Here is a 20,408-nt window from a genome sequence, read left to right on the forward strand (position 1 = left end):
CGATCAATCATTGGAAGAATCCAGGGAGGAAAAGAAAGGCCCCCACTCGATGCCCCACCCGCCATCTGAATCGGTCGATGTGAGAACTGCGGGATGTGGACACCCCAACCACCAGCGTCTCATGGTGGCTGGCTGTAGAACGCTCCACAATCCATGGAGCACTCCGTTGCCCGCTGCATCGTTGGAAGGTGTAGCCACCAATTGGATTCTTGAAAGAGCATGTTTGGTTGGGTGGAGCCCGTGATCCGACAATGGAAACTCGGCTCGGAAAATCTTCATGAGGAACAGGAGATCGGAGAGCCTGTTGGTGTCATGCACCTGAGCAAACGGTGGACACACTATTGGTTGTCTGAGTCCGATAAGGCATTCAGTTGATACTGCCAAGATGGTTCATGGTAATGATATCAGATATCATGTATTTAAGTTTTCTCTTGCACACTTCGCATCGAGAAGCACATAGACCCAACTTACGATGCTGAACCAACTTCGTTGCTATTGGAAGAGAATGCAATCCACCAACTCCAGATTTAACCAGGGGCCCCCGGACAAGATCGGGTACTTTAATACGAGGAAATGGCTGAGGATGTCCACGCCGAGTGGCCCCTCTCCCTTCTTGCAGATGAACGCTGAGGACGTGCTCCTGTCAATCGTAAGCTTTGCAGATGTCAAGGTCCAGCACGACAAGGATTGACGTGGCTAGATCTGGAAACTTATGACAAGTCCTAGCCATCAAGATAGGCTGCGGTACCTACGAGTCCCTCTAATTCCCACTGGACCATCACAGACTTCGGCGAACCTTTTAAACTGGAGCGGCTCGAGAATGGAGCTCTCGATGACGCCAGCCAGCCATCCCAGATCAATGTCATCCATCATGACTTTCTCTGAAGGAAATCTCCAGCTCGAACCAGCCTTGTTCCAAGCATCGGCTCCTGGGCTCCCCCACAGGGTTTCTTCTGATTGGGTTTCTGCAATGTCGATCTTGATGGATCTCAGCCCAATGGCGCGCAACGCAGCGCCAGATCAGGAGAAAATCCTTGCCGTTGGGGCGTCGGAGGATCAGTCACACCTATACAGCGTAATCTGCTTCCTTCCGCTGCCAGTCTGAGCTCTCATGGACTTTGGGGAGACAGCATGCACGTTCTTGTACTGTACAAATACTGTACATACATATACAGAGAAGTTGATTCCGCCGTTAGTTGAAGCTTTTTTGTCGTCAGGTTTCTCAACCCCTCATAGTTAAAAAGTGGGGATTGTGAACAGCTTGAAGTTAATGCATCACAAACTCTATTGTCAATAATTGCTTTTATTTCAATTCTTCTTCTTCATAAATATTGAGAGCTTTGGAAAAATTTCTCCATATCAAGCCTCAGGGGTAGATAGGGTCGGTGACAACGCTGCAGAATATGGAGATATTTCAGCGAGGTAAAGTTCTCGATATCAGTTTATTCTTCCTAATATCTGGAGAGTTCAATGTTATTTCAACCAGCGAATTGCCTCCTGACGGGATCCGTATTCTGACATTTCTCATCAGGGCCGAAGTTGATGGTCGTGGCACCATTGGGTCCGTCCGCGCTGACCGCGCCCGAATGAGAATCAACGGGTATTCTGGCATTTACCGGCTTTGAATCGGGCCTTGAACACAAATTACGTGGAACTTGAAATTCTCTATCCAGTGTCCGAGTTAAGTTCACTTACTGCTTGTTCAGTGGGCGATACCGTGCACCGGCACAGTACATATACAGTAAGTAAGTACTACTGAGTTCCCATTATGACTGTGGACGTACCCAACAAACTCTAACGAAACAAGTAACAAATACATCCCGCCCCCAAGGACATACATCGTAGATGCACTCTTCTCCGTGAGGATGGCTGTGGAATATTGATGCAGTAGTGGGGCAAGGATTTCGATACGTGCTGGAGCGGTCGCATTCTGACCGTGCCGAGTCGAGGTTAAGATCTGCTTCAAGCCGATGCGGTGGTTGGCGTATGGGCGAAAAGATTCATCCTTGCTCAGGATCGGTGAGCACTAAGCATCACGAACTAACGGACCGCTAGTGGCTCGGTAACTTAAACTAACAGTAGTGAGCTTTTTTTCAAGTGGATCTCGCAAGAGCTCCAAGACGCCAGGGAACAATCTCTGCTCTTGTCTTCTTGGCATCAACAATGATGAAAACGAGACTTCAGGCAGCCTAAGGCTGCTTTGCGTATATTCGAGGATGTCAGCTCTCCGCTGAACCTGACTTGTCCAGCGTATTGACTGATCAATCCAAGGACAAACCTAGCAAAGCTTTGAATCTTGCTAATTTAGGATGATGCGCAATAACTTACACATTATACGACTTTCTTCTTCGGATCTTCGTTCTAGAGAACGGAATCTTTTTTTCGGGGGGGAAGTCTAAGAATGGTTTCTTCACCAGCAGGGTGACGAAAGCTTTGAAGCCGCTATCGCCCCCTGTAGAAAAAGAAACAAAATGCCTCAAGAAAGATCCTCAATTAGGTCCGATTTGAGGAGAGGATATGTTCATGTGTGCACTAATACACATGCATTGTTTGATGTGCGGAGAAGTGACATGATTTTCACCATATGCACAGTCATCCCGTGCATATGATGCTTCGTTCAGGTTGCATATACATGTACTTTTATGTACTATGCTTGTTGCGGACCAGAGAAATGCCTCTTTTGTAGGATTGGACAAGACAAAGCTTGAACGGTGGGATATCTTGGTGTGCAGCTTTTGCTTGACCAGCAGCGAACCGCCTTGTCAATGGCATAAGGTGCGGTGGCGACCTGTGGATGTGACGGGTAGCACAGCAGCTGCGTGGTCCTTTAGAAGATCAGATCAAACAGCTTACGGACCGAGGGAGAGATAGGTTCTAGTGATGTGGGCATGGAATGTTATTTCGAACGATAACAAGTGTGAAGAATAAGCAACAGAAATTCAAGCTTCACTCTGTCACCTCGGTCGCGCTAATGGCCCAGCTCCTACTGTATAACTTCAGAAAGGCAGTAAACCATAAATTGGGAGTTAAATCGGCCAAGGATGTCATTCAGCTCGAGGATGAGATTTAGAACTGAATTGAGAAAAAAGGTGAAATAGAAATATATTAAATACTGACTGCAGCATACATAGAGATATTGTATATATAAAGCGATCGTCATATCCAAATGCCATAAGATCCCAAAGTTCCTGCCATTCCAAATTATCCCATCCAGAACCCAAAGTACAATGTGGAAAAGAAAGAAAGGATGACAAAACGGTAAACTGGCTGACTCTGCACAAGAGGTTAACAGAGAATTGGCCGTCAAAAGTCAAAGCGAGATGCAAAGTTCCATAATAGCTGAATATCCCATATAATTACCAATACGCTAGGCTTTTTCCGAGGACTCGAAATAGATATAATGATTGTTGATGAAATTTGCAAATTCATGTACATGAATGCTGATCGAAAGATAGGAGAATATTTTTCAACGAAAAATAGCGTGAACAGGGGATTCCCATTTGGTAAGATGGTAATTAAATTCTGCTCAGGTATGAAGCCGGATTCAATTGAACGAACGCCTGGAAGTTTGATGTTGATTGGCTAGGGGTTCGGTGCGGAGTAATTATGGTTCATATCAGACACTGGAGATAACGCGCTTTGACAACTGGAAGTGGTCTCCGGCACCGATAGTGGGGTGTTTGGGTGCGAAGTAGGCTGTGTCATCATTTCTAACTGCGATTGGATTGTTGGTAGACCATGTTTTGTCGATGAAGAATCCTTTTTACGTTTCATTTCTGGCCGGCGTCTTACTAGAGGATCACGGCCGACCCTTGCATTTGTCGTTCCGACACCATCTGGGCGAACATGCGTGAAAGCGGCACGTCTCCAGGCTTTTATTTCAGGATCCAACACTAGCATCTCTAGATTAGAAGCAGGCGGCAGTGCTGGAGGGCCTCCATATTGCTGAGTGTAATCCTCTCTGACTGTTGGCTCATTATATTCCGTATAGTCTGGGATTGATGAGCTTCCGTCACCTATGGTAAAAAGATGGGATGGGCAGGAGTGGGATACGTCAGGTTCAATATAGCCCCATGGAGTCATCGGATTGTTTTCTGTATTCACAGGGCTTGTCTGCAATGACCACTCTCCTTGACACGCCTTCGCAAATGAATCGCTCACTGATATGTTGGTCGCAGAACCTGTAAATCTTGTGTGGCATGCCATAGGCGCATCTATGGCACTGTTTGCGATCGAGCTTGTGGAAGGGTTCGGATGTCCATAGGAATGGACAGAGGATAATGGGGATGGGGTCGTGAAATGCTGTAGCGAGAATGGTGCATGATTGTCATTGGTTATGTGGTTCGACGATGCCCAATCTGCTGCAACTGTCTGTCCTTCGAGCATTGGTGAGTTTTTCAATATGTGTTGTTGGCTATATCCTGATGGCATTATCCATCCTTTGAGATCATTCCATACGACCCGGCCGGAAATAGACGCGGCCTGGGTGGATGGTGGTTCATTCAGGGTGGTCAGTTCTAACCGGTTTGGGTGCTTGACGGTAGGCGATGTCGTCAGTCCGTCACTCTGTTTCTTCCTTTTTTGGCGCGATGGTTTGGTAACTCCCCACTTCTTCAGTCTACTGCGGAGTTGGGTTTCACTGCGGTTGTTTAAGTCAGTGCATGGGATAGGTTGGGGTAAGGGGACAAACTTACGTTGGGTTAAAATCATCGCTTCTGATTTTCTTAATGACTTGTTTCAAAGGCCATTCTTCTTCTTTGTAAAGAGCTGCAATCTCGGCACGTTTGTCTTCCCAAACTTCGGACGGAATCGAATTCTTCATTTTGATTGATGGTTTTGTGAAACGATACAAAGAGATGGGAGGGGAGTTTGAGGACAGGTAGGGGTTTCGGTGAGGAAATTTTGACGTTTCGCAGCAAGCCATTAAATGGAGGAAGTTACCGACTCCATTGCCTCATCATCGACTCGGACAAGATGAAATAAAAGAGATCGGGGGGAAAAGAGTAGAAGAGTGATATGACTGAATATCTAAAAGAAAGAAGGAAGAAGTGCAAGACAGTGGAGCATGCCAAAATCATTAGGACGAATGTAAACGGAGTTGCTGCATTTCGAGGCGGTCGTCTCGCCGATGCGTCAATAATTGACTAGACAGGAGTGGCACCCCACTAGGAAACGAACAACCCTCAACCAGCCACGGAAAAGTTCATCGAACCAGGCTAGCGGTAATTGGAAAGGGGAATCCAGATAAAATAGATTTCTCGAACCAAGCCCTGAAAGATAGCTCATCCACTGAAAGTGAGCCAGCCGATATTCTGCAAGATCGAGAAGATCCAAGCATGAACTAAGTATAGGGCGGTGGCATTGTTGAGCTGTACGCTGGTATCATGGCCATGGTTCCCAGTACGAAGTGCAAATCACAAATATGACAGGGAAAAACAGCATGGGAAATAGCAAGCACTTGGCGATTCATATCCAAGAGATAAGACCAAACGGCGAGACACTGGCTGAGGGAGCATTCGAGCTACTGGAGCTTCCTTCGTAACGACCTAGTCAAGGCAGCAATACAGCTAGCAACGTCATGTCACCACTGATCATGCTCTCAATCCCCTGCAGATTACCCAGGTAAGCTATGGTGGTAATCAGGTTTCCATTGCTACCACGCAACGGCAGCCAGTGAAGTTGAGTGGGGTGGTGACAACAAAGAAGCTGGGCAACAACCCAATCAGACGTGGCTCGGTAGCCCAGCTGGGCGGTTTTGCCCGGGCTGCCGACCATTAGCCCGAAGCTATGACATTACGAGGCAAATCCCTCCAATCGCCACTTGCCGTTTTGAACTGAATCGGTGTAATCGATTCTAGGCGGCTTCCAGGCATTCAGGGCAAAAGTGAGAAAAAGGGATAGCAAGACGTCGTTTTCCATCTTATATTCAAGTAAATGCACCTGGGAGGCATAACAGAGCATTGTCGTGGAGATTGACTTTATCGGTGACCGAATGCCGATCACTGATCATGTAGCAAACCATCCACTAGTAATTGGGTTGTGTATGTGATGGTGTTGGTGAGAACCTTCTCCGGCAACCAGCCAACGGAAAAATCCACATGCAGGACACTTCCCCAGGTCACTCTCCGTGCTGAGGCATGCAGATATTGACTTGGGCGTCAGCCACTGCAGTTTATTTTGTTCTGCAGTACTGCGTATTTTACATTCGAACGTGTATTTCTTGCAACAAGGGCTGACGTTTTAACTTTGGCTCCATCGCGAACCCCCATCGACTGTCCCGTGTTCCAAACGTCGATCTCTTGCGGTTGGCATTGCTTCCCCTCGCATTTCTGGCCCAAAGCTGCGAGGCCAAACATTTTTGCTATATATATATATGTATATTTTTGTTCTTAGCCGCCTGTTCGACCAGCTAATAATGACTTCCGGGGTCACAGTGCTGGAAATGTTCAGCTAACTCAGATAGATAATGATAGCGCTCGGGCTGGCTGTTTGAAAGAAATTGCTGAAGCTATCATAGTTGACCACCGCTTTAGGAAGATTCGTTCAGAATTCCAACAACTTCTTAGTTAAGTTAGCAGGGTTATATTTCGACCACGGTACTGAACATTACAATCCAGTCTAAGGGTGTCGGCCCTCGCGGGATTTGACAACCAGTTTCCATCCTTGATATTAGTCTGAATAATGTTTGGTTGACTTCGTGAAGAGAAAGTCTGAAAGTAGCGGGAAACCAGGAAGAAAACTTGACGTATCACATCTGCTGGCTCTGGCGTATTTGCCATTCCCTTAAGTGGCTTGTGGCTTGCGGCTTGCGGCGCGTTTAAGAAGACAGGCAGCTTTGGAATCCTGGCAATCCTCGCTGAGGAAAGCCAACCAGATCCGCCAAACACACCTCGGCCATGATGGTCGATAAGGGGATCCCGAAAGGTCAACGATTGTCCTCGGCAAACCACGATTGATATGAGGAACTCTTGTGTTACCAACAGCTCCGACCTTAGATTTGGAATACGCGGGGTGGTCGGTTTGCGAGAGCTGGATCCATGAAGCTGCGGCTGGAATGAGAATTGGGAAGGCAAGTTTCCAAGGTTGAGGCGGTTATCACGTGTCGGGGTCAAAGCTCATGTGGGCAGCTGGGGCTTCAAAAGGCACTCCGAAAATTCGAATGAGATGAATCCATAGAAATCCACATTGGAGGGTCAGAATCAAGTTCAGCTTCGCAACAGTGAAACCCAATTTCATAATTCAGCATACTTCGGTGAAGTGGAAACAAAAATTTCAAGAGAGATGATATATATATATACTGTACATGAGTGCGGAATACTTCGTTGTGGAATTACGGGAAGGAGGTATAAAAGAGAATCAGAATACAACGGAGAATAAAAGGGAGAAATATCGTCTATGATGCGGAGCCCTACTTGGTCTTTTCCCCCCCGTAGCCACTATGCCAAAGCCAACGCCCAAACAAATCAAAATACCAAACGCCATTCTGCTTAAAAGATCAAAGCTAAAGGAAGTAAGTAGTCTGTGGAACATATCATCTATGCCTTTTGATTCGATGCTCTTGTCCTCTTCTCGTCTTCCTCTTCCTCTTGTCTGGTGGCAGAACCAAGGGTTCGTCCTTCAGGTTCCATTCCATAAAACGTAAAAGGTAATCATCAATGTGACCGGATTCCGGTTCTTTATCTTGTGCAACCTGAGCTGACGGCGATCCTAGGTGTGCGGGAGTATTGGCATTTCCTGCATGAGTAACGGATGGTTCATACTCTTCAACTTCTGTTGCCATGGGTGTTCCAACTTGGCTGGGTCCGGGCTGACCTGGTGTGTGTGGTACGCTACCCTCCTCGAAGTCGCCATCGTCTGCGTGCTCCAACTCCTTCTCCGCGTTCTTTGCAGCATCGATATCTTCTTTATCCTCTGCCTGTTCGAAGGCCCGAGGTGTTCCGACAACTTTGGTATCAAGAACGCGGTCCATAGCAGCACTCGCTTCATCATGCCCATCCACAACAGCATCAGTTAGCATGCCCCGCACATCCAACTTCTGAAAGTAGTCAGTCGTGAATTCGCCTTCTTGAATAATAACATCGTCGAGCATCCGTTTCTGATTGGCCTTGCGTAGAATATTCGATTCGATTGTGTATTCAGATATAAAGCGATAAATGTGAACGTCACGAGTCTGACCAATGCGATGACACCTATCTTGACATTGTTTATCCATTGCCGGGTTCCAATCCAGATCATAGAATATGACTGTATCTGCACCTGTCAAATTGATTCCTAACCCACCTGACCTGCTAGAAAGAATGAAAGCCAGAATTCGCGTATCATTATTGAAACGTTCGGTCAACATCTGTCGCTGCTCCACTTTGGTAGCACCATCGAGGCGAAGGTATCGGTGGCCATGTATATTGAGAAACTGTTCCAGGATATCAAGCATTTTTGTCATTTGCGTGAAAATCAAAGCACGATGGCCACCTGATTGTAGCTTCCTCAGAAGCTTGTCAAGCTGCTGAAGTTTTCCGCAATCATACTGCAAGAGCCGTTTATCTGGGAACGCGATTGACAGGCGCATCTGTGCCTCATGAAACGGGTCATAATTCGGAACCCTTAGCGCTTTATTGAAATATCGGGACTCCATCGGTGTTAAGGCCGCGGCAGTGACATCCGACGCAACCACCGCAGGAGTGACAAATGCAAACTTCTGTATAATGTTCTCCATCGCAAGAGACCTTTCATTTATTGATAAGATCATTGACGCTATGGCGGGAGATTGGTGCGAAAACCAGTCAATAAGTGAACGGCGTGGAGGTAAACGTTGGGATTTTGATTGTATGCCAATATTTAACGTAATGAAGTCGATTAGGCTCTCCCCATACACAGGTCGTTGTCCGTGTCGCTTCGACTCAAAGTACAGGCACCGTTCTAGCTCTTGCATCCTCCTTTTTCGAGATGAGTTCTCCATTGACGTTAGCACAGACCGGACTGAAGATCCATCAAATTCCATACGCCAGTTAGTGCGATTATATTGGCGCTCACGTAGTGCTTTAAGAGGACCAAAGGCCATGATTCGTGAGGTATCGTCCACAAGCCTCTTCGACGTATTTTCTCTTGATATGGGAACTAAGTTCAAGAAGTCTAAATCTAATTTGCTCAATAGATCCTCTCTTAACAGGCGGCGTCGGACAAATAACTCTTTGATTTCAAAATCCGCTATCGCAGACCTCGTCATCGAAAATGAAGTCGTTATCGGTCGCGTTTCGAAAAGATCAGGGTGATTACAGACTTTTCGTAACTGCATTAAACAGTTAATGATGGAAAGATAATTCCCCGATGCCAATGTTTCTTTCGTTTGAGCCCTCGACATGAATCCGTCATATAAGTATCGTTGGCGCTTTGATAGTCTGCATGGCACAACATGTTCGAACTTCGCGGGCATTTGTTTTTCTACGTCTACTTTGAGACGGCGTAAAATGTAAGGGCGTAGAACAGTGTGCAATTTCGTAACCACTTTTTTTGCTTCATCATCCATTGTTTCCCTCCCGTGTTCGAGAATTTGCTCCACTGGTCGCCGAAACCATTCGGAGAAGTTTCGAAGGTCAGCAAATCCTTCAACACCGGTGTCACCGCCGTCAGATGGCATGAGGAAGAAGAGAAGAGACCATAGTTCGGTCAGGTTATTTTGCAGGGGCGTGCCAGTTAACAAAAGTCTTGCTTTAGTTTTAAACGTGAGGAGTGTTTGCCATCGTTGGGATCGGAAGTTTTTGATATTGTGGGCTTCGTCCAAGACCATGTAATGCCAATTTCGTCTCTTGAACGTTTGCTGATCCTGAAGCACAAGTTGGTATGATGTAATACAAACATGCCAGCGGTCGTCATCCATCCAACCCTTGCGCTTTTGCCTTCTCTCTTCTTGTGAGCCATAATATGTGAGGATTTTGAACCCAGGACACCACTTTTTGAATTCCATTTCCCAGTTGAGCATTACGCTAGTCGGAACAACCACGAGATGAGGCCCCCATACCTCGTGCTCGACAGCCAAGTGCGCCAAGAGCGCTATGGTTTGAATAGTTTTTCCAAGACCCATTTCGTCCGCAAGAATGCCATTGATATTGCTGGTATACAGGCCCGCTAGCCAATCCAAACCAAAATGTTGATATTCACGTAACGTCCCCCGTAAAAGATGTGGGATAGGTGTTTTGATGGGAGGAGATGGTTGAGAAGCTGAATTATCAATCTGACTCTCGTCAAGGTTGTTCTGCTTTGGTTCGTACGAAGGCTCGTATGAAGAAACCGATTCAACCTCTGAACGCTTTGTTGTAGCTGTTTCTGGCGAAGGCTCGCTGCTGGTATCTCTACTCGGGCGAAAGTTGTTAGAAATTTGAGATTTTTGCTCGCTATTAACATTGTCATCATTTCGAGTGGGTTCGTGAATCAGTGATTTTTGGCTTGGTTGGCGGTATTCCGCCGATTCGTCGGGGGAAAGTTGATATTCTCGACCATCCTGCTCGTTTGTCCCATTGGGGACAAGGAGGACTTCGTCTTCATCATCTCCGTCTTCCCCACCTGTTTCGACAAGATCCTGGTTGTGGGAATTATTTCCCTGGTCAACTTTTTCCATTTTTGTGGCAAAAAATCCCATTAAACCAGGACCTTCTTCGTCACTACTACTAGCCTCTTCTTCGTCACTGTCACCCATGTCATCCTCCATTTCCGTCGACTCTTCGTCGCTATCATCCAACAGTACCGAATCAACTTCATCCAGGTCTGCATCATGGTTACCTGTATCACTTGCAGGCAGTGAAAACGTGCCGTCCACTTCGATCTTGGATTTCAGGTCAGGAGAGACATCACCGATAGACATCGAGGAATCCCGCGACGAGCGGTTCGATTTGACATCCACTTCAAAGTTACTCGAAGTAATATGCGCATACTTCATACGAAGCTCCTCTGCCGTCAAGCCTTCATCATGGTTAATATCATCATCATCCCCCTCGCTCTCAGATGTCGTCGACATATTACTTTCATCTTCTGTTCCATCATTGCTAGATTCATCTGTCTCCGAACCCGTTTCAGTATCTGGCTGGCTCTCCTCATGTAGGGAATCATCCGGCCTATCCGGTCTCCTCATTTCAAACAAGAGCGTGGACTGCTTGATAGCTTTGTTCAATGCAAGTTGATCCTCTGCCTTTCTTTGCTCCTCCCATCGGGCCAAGCGGGCTTTCTCTACTTCCGCGCGAACCGCATCAAACTGACGCTGCAAATCCTTAACAAGTTGTTTCCGTTTCTGGCGGATTTCTTCCTGCTGTTCCCTTAATATATCTTCTGGATGTTTGTGTCGCTTCCTCCACACTTCCGCGCACCCTTGAGCAAATAGTTTTGCTAGATGTCGATGCTGCTTATGTTCCTTTTCGAGTAATTTCTTGAAGTACAAGGCATGAGCGACAAGGTGGTCTTGATGGGAGTACTGAAGAGGGGGTTCTTCCGCAGGATCAGGCATGTAACGGGAACAGCGTTCTTTACTTAGTAATTGACCAGGTTGGCCGGCTTCCCAAACTCTCGTTCTCATGCGGGCCTCGGCAAGGGCGGCCTCGGGTGTTGAAAAGCCTGTCTCATCGTCCGTTGCAGCTTCATTTTCCACCCAATCGCGGAACGATAGGTATCTTTTTTCCGGCAAAACATGGGATGGATGTTGTGAAGCCAAAGAAGGCATTTTGACCTTAAACCGTAGCCTTGGTAATTTCTGACCTGAATTCCATCCAGCTTCTTGCCGCTCTGCACCCTCAGTTTCTCGGCTTCTTTCAATTATATTCGAATTTTTCACAGCAACAGGTGGCACTTCCGCAGGGCTAACGTGGCCTCGTTGAGACTTGGAAACACTTTTGCCGTTCGTAATTGAAATAATGGACTTGTTAAGGTTATGAGAAGAAGCAAGGCTAGAAGCTCTAGTTCTCGGCGGCCCGCTTCTAGAGTTGGAATTTTGTGCATTTTGCTGTTTTCCGAACGGGCTTCGGGAACTCGGGTTTCGGAGAGAGCCTTTCCTGGGTGAGGGACTATCAGTGCCATTAGTAGTGCCACTTCCCATTGACAAACGTCTCCCATTTGTTTCTGGCTGGGACGCCATCGGGACTAACGAAGAATTCCCATGCCGTGAAACACGAGTTGGCTTCGATGGGTTCACATAGTTCTGATGAGAGGCACGTGTATGTCTCTTATCCGACTGAGGCAGCAGATCGAGCGGTACGACGTTTGTCCTAGACGACTTCCGCCTACCACCTTCGATGAAGGAGGTTGGCCCATCAACCGCCACGCGCTTCCATGGAGGAGAGATTGGACGAGGCGTACTCCGACCAGAAGAGTCTGCAAGTTTCCGCTTTTTGGGTGGTGGTCGTGAGAGGGTATCGGGGTCCTCATCTTCGTGTCTAGGCTCATTAGAAACTGAATCGTTTACAGAGGAATCAGGATTAGCCTTTGGTGTAGGAAAACTGTGAAGCTTGGCTTCAGGCTCGGATGTCGCGTTGTCGTGGTGGTGCTGGGACGTGCCTCGAAGGCTGCCGTTTTGCATTTCTTGTTAGCTTCAGGACAGGGGCAGAGCCGCAGCAGACCCCGACTATCCCAACGAAAACGCGTTTAAAATGAGTAGGTGTACCATCAATCGATAGCTCGTCTGTCACAAAATTTGCATATAAAGTTTGGCATCGTCATCGGCAAATTTGTGCTGCTGGTGACAAGAAAACGGGTTGCGCTGGTGGATTGTGTGTGGAGTGGTTTTTCCCAGACTTGTGAGGCAATTTCTTTGATAATCAGCTTATGTAAACATCACATGACCAGCCGCCGCAACACCGAACAATCCATCTCATCTTGTGGATTTACCATCACCTCCTGTGGATCACGTTCCAGGACTTTAACGCCTTGTTTTGTTTCGACCTCGTTCGGCGAATCGCCGTGCCAGCCTCTACAGTGGGTAATACTTAGCCAAAATGCCATTGATGCCATAGCTAACTTCCGAGGCCGTTAGATGTTGTCGAGGCATTTTGTGACAGGAGTGAACCTGTCCTCACGGGCAGTTTGCCAGCTCGCTCGTCCCCATGCATTGGCCTCACAAATTCGATTTGCATCGCAGACTACTGTCGAAGACCCAGAGATGGTGGGTTGGCAGCACTATTCTACGTCCTTTACCTAAGCTGATAACCGTACCCTTCCAGAATAACAACTACTACAACCCTCCTGCCCAGAAACGGCAATTCCGCGACCCGTACGGCGACTGGTGGGATAAGCAGGATCGGAGAAACTTTGGAGAGCCCGTTCATGAAGACAATGATATCTTAACCATATTTTCTACCGAAAAATATACCCATTTCAAACCCGCTAAAGGCTTCTTGTTGTTGGGATGTGCTGGGGGTTCTGTCCTTCTCCTCAGCGGAGTTGTCAGCATGTTCTACCCTGACAAACCTAGCTCACCGCGCACATTTGAAGGTGGACTGGAAAGGGAACTTGGCGGACCCAATGCTGTTCGGGTAAGTTTTGGAAAACCATCTCGCCAAACAATTTAGTTTCCTAGAAGCTAACTCTCAAAAGGCTCGTGCACCGGGAGAAGACAAATGGTGATATTGCTTGGAGGCATTGTATTTGATTTAAATGTAAATAAGAGTATTGTGACGGCGTTGGACAGCTTTTTTTCTTTTTTTCCTTTTTTTTTTTTGACGTTGTGCTTACCATAAACTGGGACCAAAATGGATCCTATTTAACTTCATACCTTCCATCACTCAAAGAACAATCCACTATCACAGCATGTGCAATGCAACGAACGGATAACTTGCACGTAGCAACTTTCAAGACACTATACATATCGCTCTGATTAGCATCAATGATGATAACCATTATTATATGATAAAAACAATGAAAATGGTATGTTTACCGAGTACAAAGGTTTTTCAACTTCATACATTCACTTTGTTTATCATTCTAGTACTTTTTTGTCCAAAGTGATATATACACATACAAAACCTGGTTAATTTATTGCAGCCTGAGGGAAAGGCAAGTAAGTAGCTAAGTGTCATTGTCACGCTGAATGGATTGCCAAGCGATCCCCTGAAAGCAATGGATTCCACAGAAGCTTGAAATGGTGCAGTGTTCTTGAAGCTACAGTAAACCTAGATGAGAACTTCATTGGCATAATTTTAAATCACATCATGTACAGTACAAATTGAAGGATCTGTGAGGTTTGATAAGGGCATCATCGATAACATTGCAGCATTGATCTGCGGCATTACCACCAGTGGATGGGATCAAGCTCTTTTCCCGCTTATAGTCCATCCAAAGCATGTTTTGTAAGCCCATCTGGAAATAGTAGAATCACTGAAAAGCCCTTTCTTGCGAACCAAGGAGCCGGGCAAACGCAAGAAACACGTTATGTGTAATCGATGAATGCTCGCGGTCTTGAAATGATGTTTCACCTGTCTGGCTCGTGGTTAATATCGCCTGAATCGGACAATCAAGCGCATGGTCTTAAAAGTCAGTGAATGGTTTGTTTTGAAAATGCGAAACCACATTTCTGATAACCTTGCATGAAGAAAACCTCCTCATCACGTAAAATCGACAAAATCGAAGATTTTTGCGGACCAGAAGTGGAACCGAAAAGGGGATGAAGCCAACAGGGAATAATCTTGAAGCAGCTGGACTGCCGCACTAGCGGGCTAGCGGACCAGGAATAAGCAAGCACTCAGATTCGATGCGCTGTGTAGGGATGGCTTCACTCGACCTTTCCCCACCATCTCACCACCTAGTATTGACCAAATAGATCAAACAACGGTAATTGCCAGCATAACATTCCCCAGTACGGCCAAGAAATCCGCATTTTCAGAGCTCGCAAAACACCCTACGCTTTTCTACTCAGCCAACTCGTTCTGCCAACCTTGGAAGTCACCAGACCCAACACCTGACCTTTCATCGGCATCGCCAGTCTAAGAAACTTTTTATTTTCGGCTTTTGGGCGTTCAAGAGTCACGTCCTAATCCAACCCACATACGTATTGTTGGGCCAGCTGATTATTCTAAATATTTCAGTCTTGTCTCTATCCTGTCGCTTGTGTATATCCATCGACCCGAAGTTGTCCTTGTCCTGCATACGCGTTCCCGGCCGCTGGTGAGCGAGCCTTGGAAAACGTATAACGAACATCCGCATTCCACACTGAATAACAAGAAGATTGTTATTATATTATCTGCAGACTGGCGCCTGCAGGACTCCATGACTATATCTCTTCTCTGGCACTGCTCAACTACCTCTTCGTTCGGATAGAGAGGCAAACACGTGCTAAGGTCTCATGTCGACGGCATCCTCACGTTCTCGCGGCTTTAGTCGACGATTAGATAGCGACAGTGGCCAAAGTCGGGGTCCCCGTTCTCGAAATGTTTCCGTCACTCGAAAGCGGCCTGTCAGTCACAATGATGCGTATTTATATGTTCTTCGAGTAGCATATCTTGCCTACCTTCTCCAAAAACGGCCCCGTCGCACCCAGAGCGTACCAATTCCCCGCCAACGAGCTCACAAATCATCAGCTTCCATAATAAGCGATCTAAGTTTGGTCAAAGATCACAAGAGCACGAGGCTACCTCATGGCTTTGTGGGTCGGCTCGAAAATCGATTGACTGGAGTATTTAAGGGGATCGAAAAGGAAAAAGCTTACCAGGATGAGGCTGTGAGAAGAACATTTGCGGCGTTTTTAAATGAGCTGAGGGAGCCGGGCTTCAACAAGCGCATGAGAGAGGAGAGGCGGGCAGAACCCTTGGTCTTAATATTCTTTTCCAATGCGACCAAAGAACTCTCCAAGGGCCAAGCACCAGATGATACCAACTGGAAGCTTATGGTTGATAGGCATGTGGCTCTCTTTGTGAGGATCATCAGTTTGATTCTCAAAGACCAAGGCTGGGACAAGGATAAACCTGAACTGGCTAGCCAACTTTCTATCTTGGAAACCAAATTGCTTGCGCATGATCAGAATCTTGCGCAGGCATCCCCAAAAGATGGAGGAAACGTAATTACCGAACTCGTGCCCCTGAGCTATAAAGTCGAAGATATGCCATTAGTCCAAGTTGTGGCGAAAGTGTTTGGACTAAGGAATTCGTATGTCCAGTCAGATATAAACAAGTATAAAGATGTATGGACTGCGAAGGCGGCTCTGCAAGACCTTAAAACGTACCAGGTACAGCTCAACCTGAATACTAGGAGGACCCTGTCCAATGAAGACTTCGACTCTATCGAGGCTTTTGAAGCGTGGAAAAAGGCTGAGGATGGCGAACTCTCCCAGATGATGTTCTCTATAATGCAGTCCAACCCAGATACCAAAACAAGTTTGCCCGGTGGCACGCTTTCTCATCTCAGTACCAGATCTAGCGATCCCAATGCATCAGATCTTGGTTATTCCGACACATCAGATATTCCTTCAATAGATGCAGCTTCTTTTTCACAGCCTGATGCGTCCCATGACTGCTCTGATAATCCAAATATTTACACATTCATTCCCCCGGATCCTCAGTCGTTTTACCGTTTTGTACTCCTCCAAGTCGTAAACCACGAGCTGCAAGAAAGATCAACCAATGAATCAGACTCGACCTCGGACTCGCCACCTAAGACTCTTCTCTCGAAGCAAGCTACTGATCTGCTCAACGAAATAAGCCTTCGTTGGCGAATACCAACATCTACGCGTGCTGTATTGTTCCTTGATGTTTTCCGAGAGAAATATGTGGAACAAGAAATTGATCTTGACACTTTGGATTCCGCATTCATTTTTGTGAACCAACCTCCGCCAGAGAAATCGAAACGTGGTAGTAACTTCATAGTCTCATTGCTCTCAAACAGGGAGAATTGGACGCTCGCTGATTTTAGTGTAATGACACACCTGCTTTCCTCTCTCCACGAGGCGCTCCTTCGGCATCTCTATGAGACGATGATGCACTGCTATGACACCAAGGTCCCCCCTATAGGTTCAGTCATGTACATTCTAGAAAACTACGTCGAAGCTGACCCCAACTTTGTTTCCAAACCGGACGACTATGAAAATTTTCGTTCCTATGTGTATAACGGATTAGTGAACAAGGCAAAAGATGTTTATCAAGAACACCTCGACAAGGAAATACCTCCAGAGCAAAATGTGTGGGAGTTCTATCATGTGGTGCAACTCGGGAAAGGTATTTTAAAACTTGCCCAGCGGATACAAAAGAGATATAAGAAAACCCCGGAAATCATAGGGTATGGACCTAAAAATTCGTATTCTCCTGACTTCTAACTGACTTGCGTAGTGTCAATCCTTCAAACATTCTGGCCAAGTGCATTCTTCCAATGTTCGCGGAGGATGCACGCGACATCATTACGCGGATTATACAACAAGCTCAAGATAAAAACGAAGAGATTGGCGTGCAAGATGGCTTTGACTTGTACAAAGAATTGGCTCAAATACGCCAATTTTACACAGAAGTTCTCCCTGGGTAGGAACTAAACCTATACACAATGTTTCTGTGTTCTTTTGCTGAGAATGTTCCAGTGAACCGTTTCCCATACCGATCGAGGAACTACTGTCCAACTTCGTTTGGCGTTGGATACAAGCTACTGATGAGAAGATCGTGGGCTGGGTCAATGAGGCTATCAAACAAGATGACTTCAAAGTGCGGACCGAATCACCTACTGACATACCGACGCAAGATCAACGGCATAGCTTGTCCGTCGTAGACGTTTTCCGGTCGTTTAACGAAGTGATTAATCAAATTGTGCAACTGAATTGGGACGACGATGTGGGATATGCTAAGTTTATGACTGCCATTTCAAAATCTATCGGGAAAGGTATTGCGAGATATTGTGAAGTTCTTGAACTACAATTTAGTAGAGAAATGGATCGCCTTACCCCAGAACAAGAAGCATCTCTATCGCAATCACGACAAGAGAAATGGATGCAAATGGCCAAGGAGGCGTGGAATAATAAAGAAAAGATTGAGCCGTTTCACTTTTTCCCGCAGGTAAGCCTTGCCAATGGAAAAATGCTAATTTCTTTTTTCAATTACTGATCTTTTCTTTCCAGTCCTTTGTCAAACTGAATAATATTGAATATGCTCTCCATCAGTTGGATAAGCTTGAGAAAGACGTAAATGTCGATGCTTGCGCAGATGTACTTGCAAAGAATACGCCTCCTGCTCTACAGCGGCCACGGAAGGTCACTAACTATGTTTTTACGGTCAAAATTGTTGAGGCAGAAGACCTGAAGGGATGTGACATGGATGGACTTAGTGACCCTTACGTTTCCTTGGCCGATGAGTCCCAGCGTATTTTCAAGACCCGCATTATCTATGACAATCTTAATCCCCGGTGGGATGATAGTGTGGACATCATTACGAAAGGACCCCAGAACATTATTGCAACTGTCTGGGACTGGGACGCTGTTGGGAGCCACGATTATATGGGGCGCACTTCTCTCAAGCTTGATCCCGCCCACTTTTCAGACTTTGTCCCAAGAGAATACTGGCTAGACTTGGACACGCAAGGCCGAATCTTGCTTCGTGTGAGTATGGAAGGTGAACGTGATGATATCCAATTTCACTTTGGTAAGGCATTTCGGACTCTCAAGCGTACCGAACGTGAGATGACCCGGAAAACAACAGAGAAGGTATGTTTGCTATGTCAAACTCATTATCCGCATCCGGGGTTAGATATCATCTGCTAACGTGTATATCCAGCTTTCTGCTTATATCAACCATTGTCTTTCTCGCCGTGCTCTCAAAGCTTTGCTGTCGAAAGGCATTACTATGTCGACTGTTTCCAGCTATTTTAATAGGAACAAAACATCAACCACTTCAGGTCCGACGCCGGCAGAGATAGAGGGTGCATTAGACACATTGTTCACTTATTTTGATGACAACTTTTCAATTATGAACCAAACGTTGACAGAAGAAGCCATGAGAACGGTCATGGCTCGCTTGTGGAAAGAAGTTCTAGTAACCGTGGAAGCTCTTTTGGTTCCTCCACTATCCGACAAGCCGTCTAACCAACGGCCGCTCACCCAGCGAGAAGTTGACGTCGTCTCTCGTTGGCTCCTCCTGCTCCTCAACTTTTTCAACGCCGTCGACGAAGAAACCGGAGAAGCAAACGGCGTTCCATTAGATATCCTCAAATCACCGAAATACCACGAAATCCAAAGCCTCTTCTTCTTCTACTTTGAACCAACCGATAGTTTAATTCGAACCTCAGAACGCATGGCATCCTCAACTGCAGCACGACAGCAAACTAACCGAAACCGGCTGTCTACTACGTCCTCATCATTGAGCCCATTTTCGGCGATTGGTGGTGCGGCTGGTATTCCGTCTGCTCGCCGAGGGAAAAGCATCATGCTGTCCCGTAACCTGGGCACTATGAGGAAAGCCAAGGAGGAAAAATGGCGAGAAGCTCAAGCGGAACCGAACGATGATATGGTTCTTCGAATTCTGCGCATGCGACCGGAGGCGCATACGTATATTCGTGATCGCAGTCGACAGAAGGAGAGGCTTGCGACTGCTGCAGCTGCAGATTTAATCGTTAAACAAAGTTTAATGGCTGGCGGTGGAGGAAGAATGGTAGGTACTTTACCGCGAAGGTAACCAGTACTATCAAAGCGTTATCTTTTGGATAAAAGATATATGATTTGTGTTTACGAATGAATATGCTTTTTCTTAACGGCTGCGCTATTTTAGAAGGGAGGGGTTGGACAGGCCGGATTGCTATTCTGAATTTATTTTCCTTTGCAGATTTTTAGTAAAGTTCAAATCCTCGTTCGATTCTTAATATCGAGACCCTAGACATTTCACACGCTATCGCCTCTTTTCCCAAGCCTGCCACCTCTGTTTTCATCTTGTGTTAACCTTGCTGTTATTGTTTTCATCCATGCACGATACCTACCTTTTGTTCCCTCCCAGGCACCCATCCCCTTGCTAGGTTTCATGGTTATTCCGAGCCTCCTTTCGATTTCCCTTTCAAAGACTAAAGTGCATCCTTTCGTTGTTAATGTTAGTAACGTCAAGCGGCCAATGTGTACATGGATACGAGGCGCGCAAACAACCGCATGGAGCGGGTAGCTTCCGATCTCATTTTTCTTAACGTTTTCTAGTGATCGCACGTGTGCATAAAATATAAAGCGGAAACCATTCCATTACTTCTTGATTTAGTTCGTCAATCGGTTATTAATAGAACATTTAACTACTTATTTGAAAACAGCGGGAGTAGAGCTGGCTTCAATTGGAAGAGTCGGTATTTAGCCGGGCTATTGGAAGGGAAGTCAAGTCGTATTTCGTTACAACAGGGGCTCTTCTCTTCGTTTCAATTTTATCTCTTTTTTAATCTTTGAAAAATTTTCAATCATACTCTAACAGCAGTCATTAAAACGAAATTGCACCGCGTCA

At 46.3% G+C, this 20,408-nt stretch overlaps 7 protein-coding genes across 7 annotated transcripts; 3 read left to right on the forward strand and 4 right to left on the reverse strand.

Moving 5' to 3' along the window:
* Positions 1-970: 970 nt before the first annotated feature.
* HCBG_00298 (uncharacterized protein) lies at positions 971-2,234 on the forward strand (the record flags this gene model as incomplete). Its single annotated transcript, XM_045427348.1, has 5 exons — positions 971-1,059; positions 1,532-1,561; positions 1,707-1,741; positions 1,956-2,019; positions 2,099-2,234. The coding sequence occupies 5 exons, from the start codon at positions 971-973 to the stop codon at positions 2,232-2,234; spliced, it is 354 nt and encodes a 117-aa protein (XP_045291323.1).
* A 1,348-nt stretch (positions 2,235-3,582) lies between these two features.
* HCBG_00299 (uncharacterized protein) lies at positions 3,583-4,822 on the reverse strand (the record flags this gene model as incomplete). Its single annotated transcript, XM_045427349.1, has 2 exons — positions 3,583-4,639; positions 4,695-4,822. 2 exons carry the CDS (start codon positions 4,820-4,822, stop codon positions 3,583-3,585), a joined length of 1,185 nt encoding a protein of 394 aa, XP_045291324.1.
* Positions 4,823-4,905: 83 nt separating this feature from the next.
* HCBG_00300 (uncharacterized protein) lies at positions 4,906-5,775 on the reverse strand (the record flags this gene model as incomplete). The annotated part of the gene is made up of 1 exon (XM_045427350.1): positions 4,906-5,775. The coding sequence occupies one exon, from the start codon at positions 5,773-5,775 to the stop codon at positions 5,551-5,553; it is 225 nt and encodes a 74-aa protein (XP_045291325.1).
* Positions 5,776-6,158: 383 nt separating this feature from the next.
* On the reverse strand, positions 6,159-6,988 carry HCBG_00301 (uncharacterized protein; the record flags this gene model as incomplete). Its single annotated transcript, XM_045427351.1, has 1 exon — positions 6,159-6,988. The coding sequence occupies one exon, from the start codon at positions 6,354-6,356 to the stop codon at positions 6,159-6,161; it is 198 nt and encodes a 65-aa protein (XP_045291326.1).
* Positions 6,989-7,531: 543 nt separating this feature from the next.
* HCBG_00302 (helicase swr1) lies at positions 7,532-12,556 on the reverse strand (the record flags this gene model as incomplete). Its single annotated transcript, XM_045427352.1, has 1 exon — positions 7,532-12,556. The coding sequence occupies one exon, from the start codon at positions 12,554-12,556 to the stop codon at positions 7,532-7,534; it is 5,025 nt and encodes a 1,674-aa protein (XP_045291327.1).
* A 453-nt stretch (positions 12,557-13,009) lies between these two features.
* HCBG_00303 (NADH-ubiquinone oxidoreductase) lies at positions 13,010-13,599 on the forward strand (the record flags this gene model as incomplete). The annotated part of the gene is made up of 3 exons (XM_045427353.1): positions 13,010-13,138; positions 13,197-13,508; positions 13,570-13,599. 3 exons carry the CDS (start codon positions 13,010-13,012, stop codon positions 13,597-13,599), a joined length of 471 nt encoding a protein of 156 aa, XP_045291328.1.
* A 1,714-nt stretch (positions 13,600-15,313) lies between these two features.
* HCBG_00304 (C2 domain-containing protein) lies at positions 15,314-20,084 on the forward strand (the record flags this gene model as incomplete). Its single annotated transcript, XM_045427354.1, has 5 exons — positions 15,314-17,238; positions 17,531-17,999; positions 18,062-18,643; positions 18,714-19,586; positions 19,926-20,084. 5 exons carry the CDS (start codon positions 15,314-15,316, stop codon positions 20,082-20,084), a joined length of 4,008 nt encoding a protein of 1,335 aa, XP_045291329.1.
* Positions 20,085-20,408: the final 324 nt, after the last annotated feature.

This window comes from Histoplasma capsulatum (assembly GCF_000150115.1).
Source record: "Histoplasma capsulatum G186AR genomic scaffold supercont2.1, whole genome shotgun sequence".
In the NCBI taxonomy this organism is placed as follows: domain Eukaryota; kingdom Fungi; phylum Ascomycota; class Eurotiomycetes; order Onygenales; family Ajellomycetaceae; genus Histoplasma; species Histoplasma capsulatum.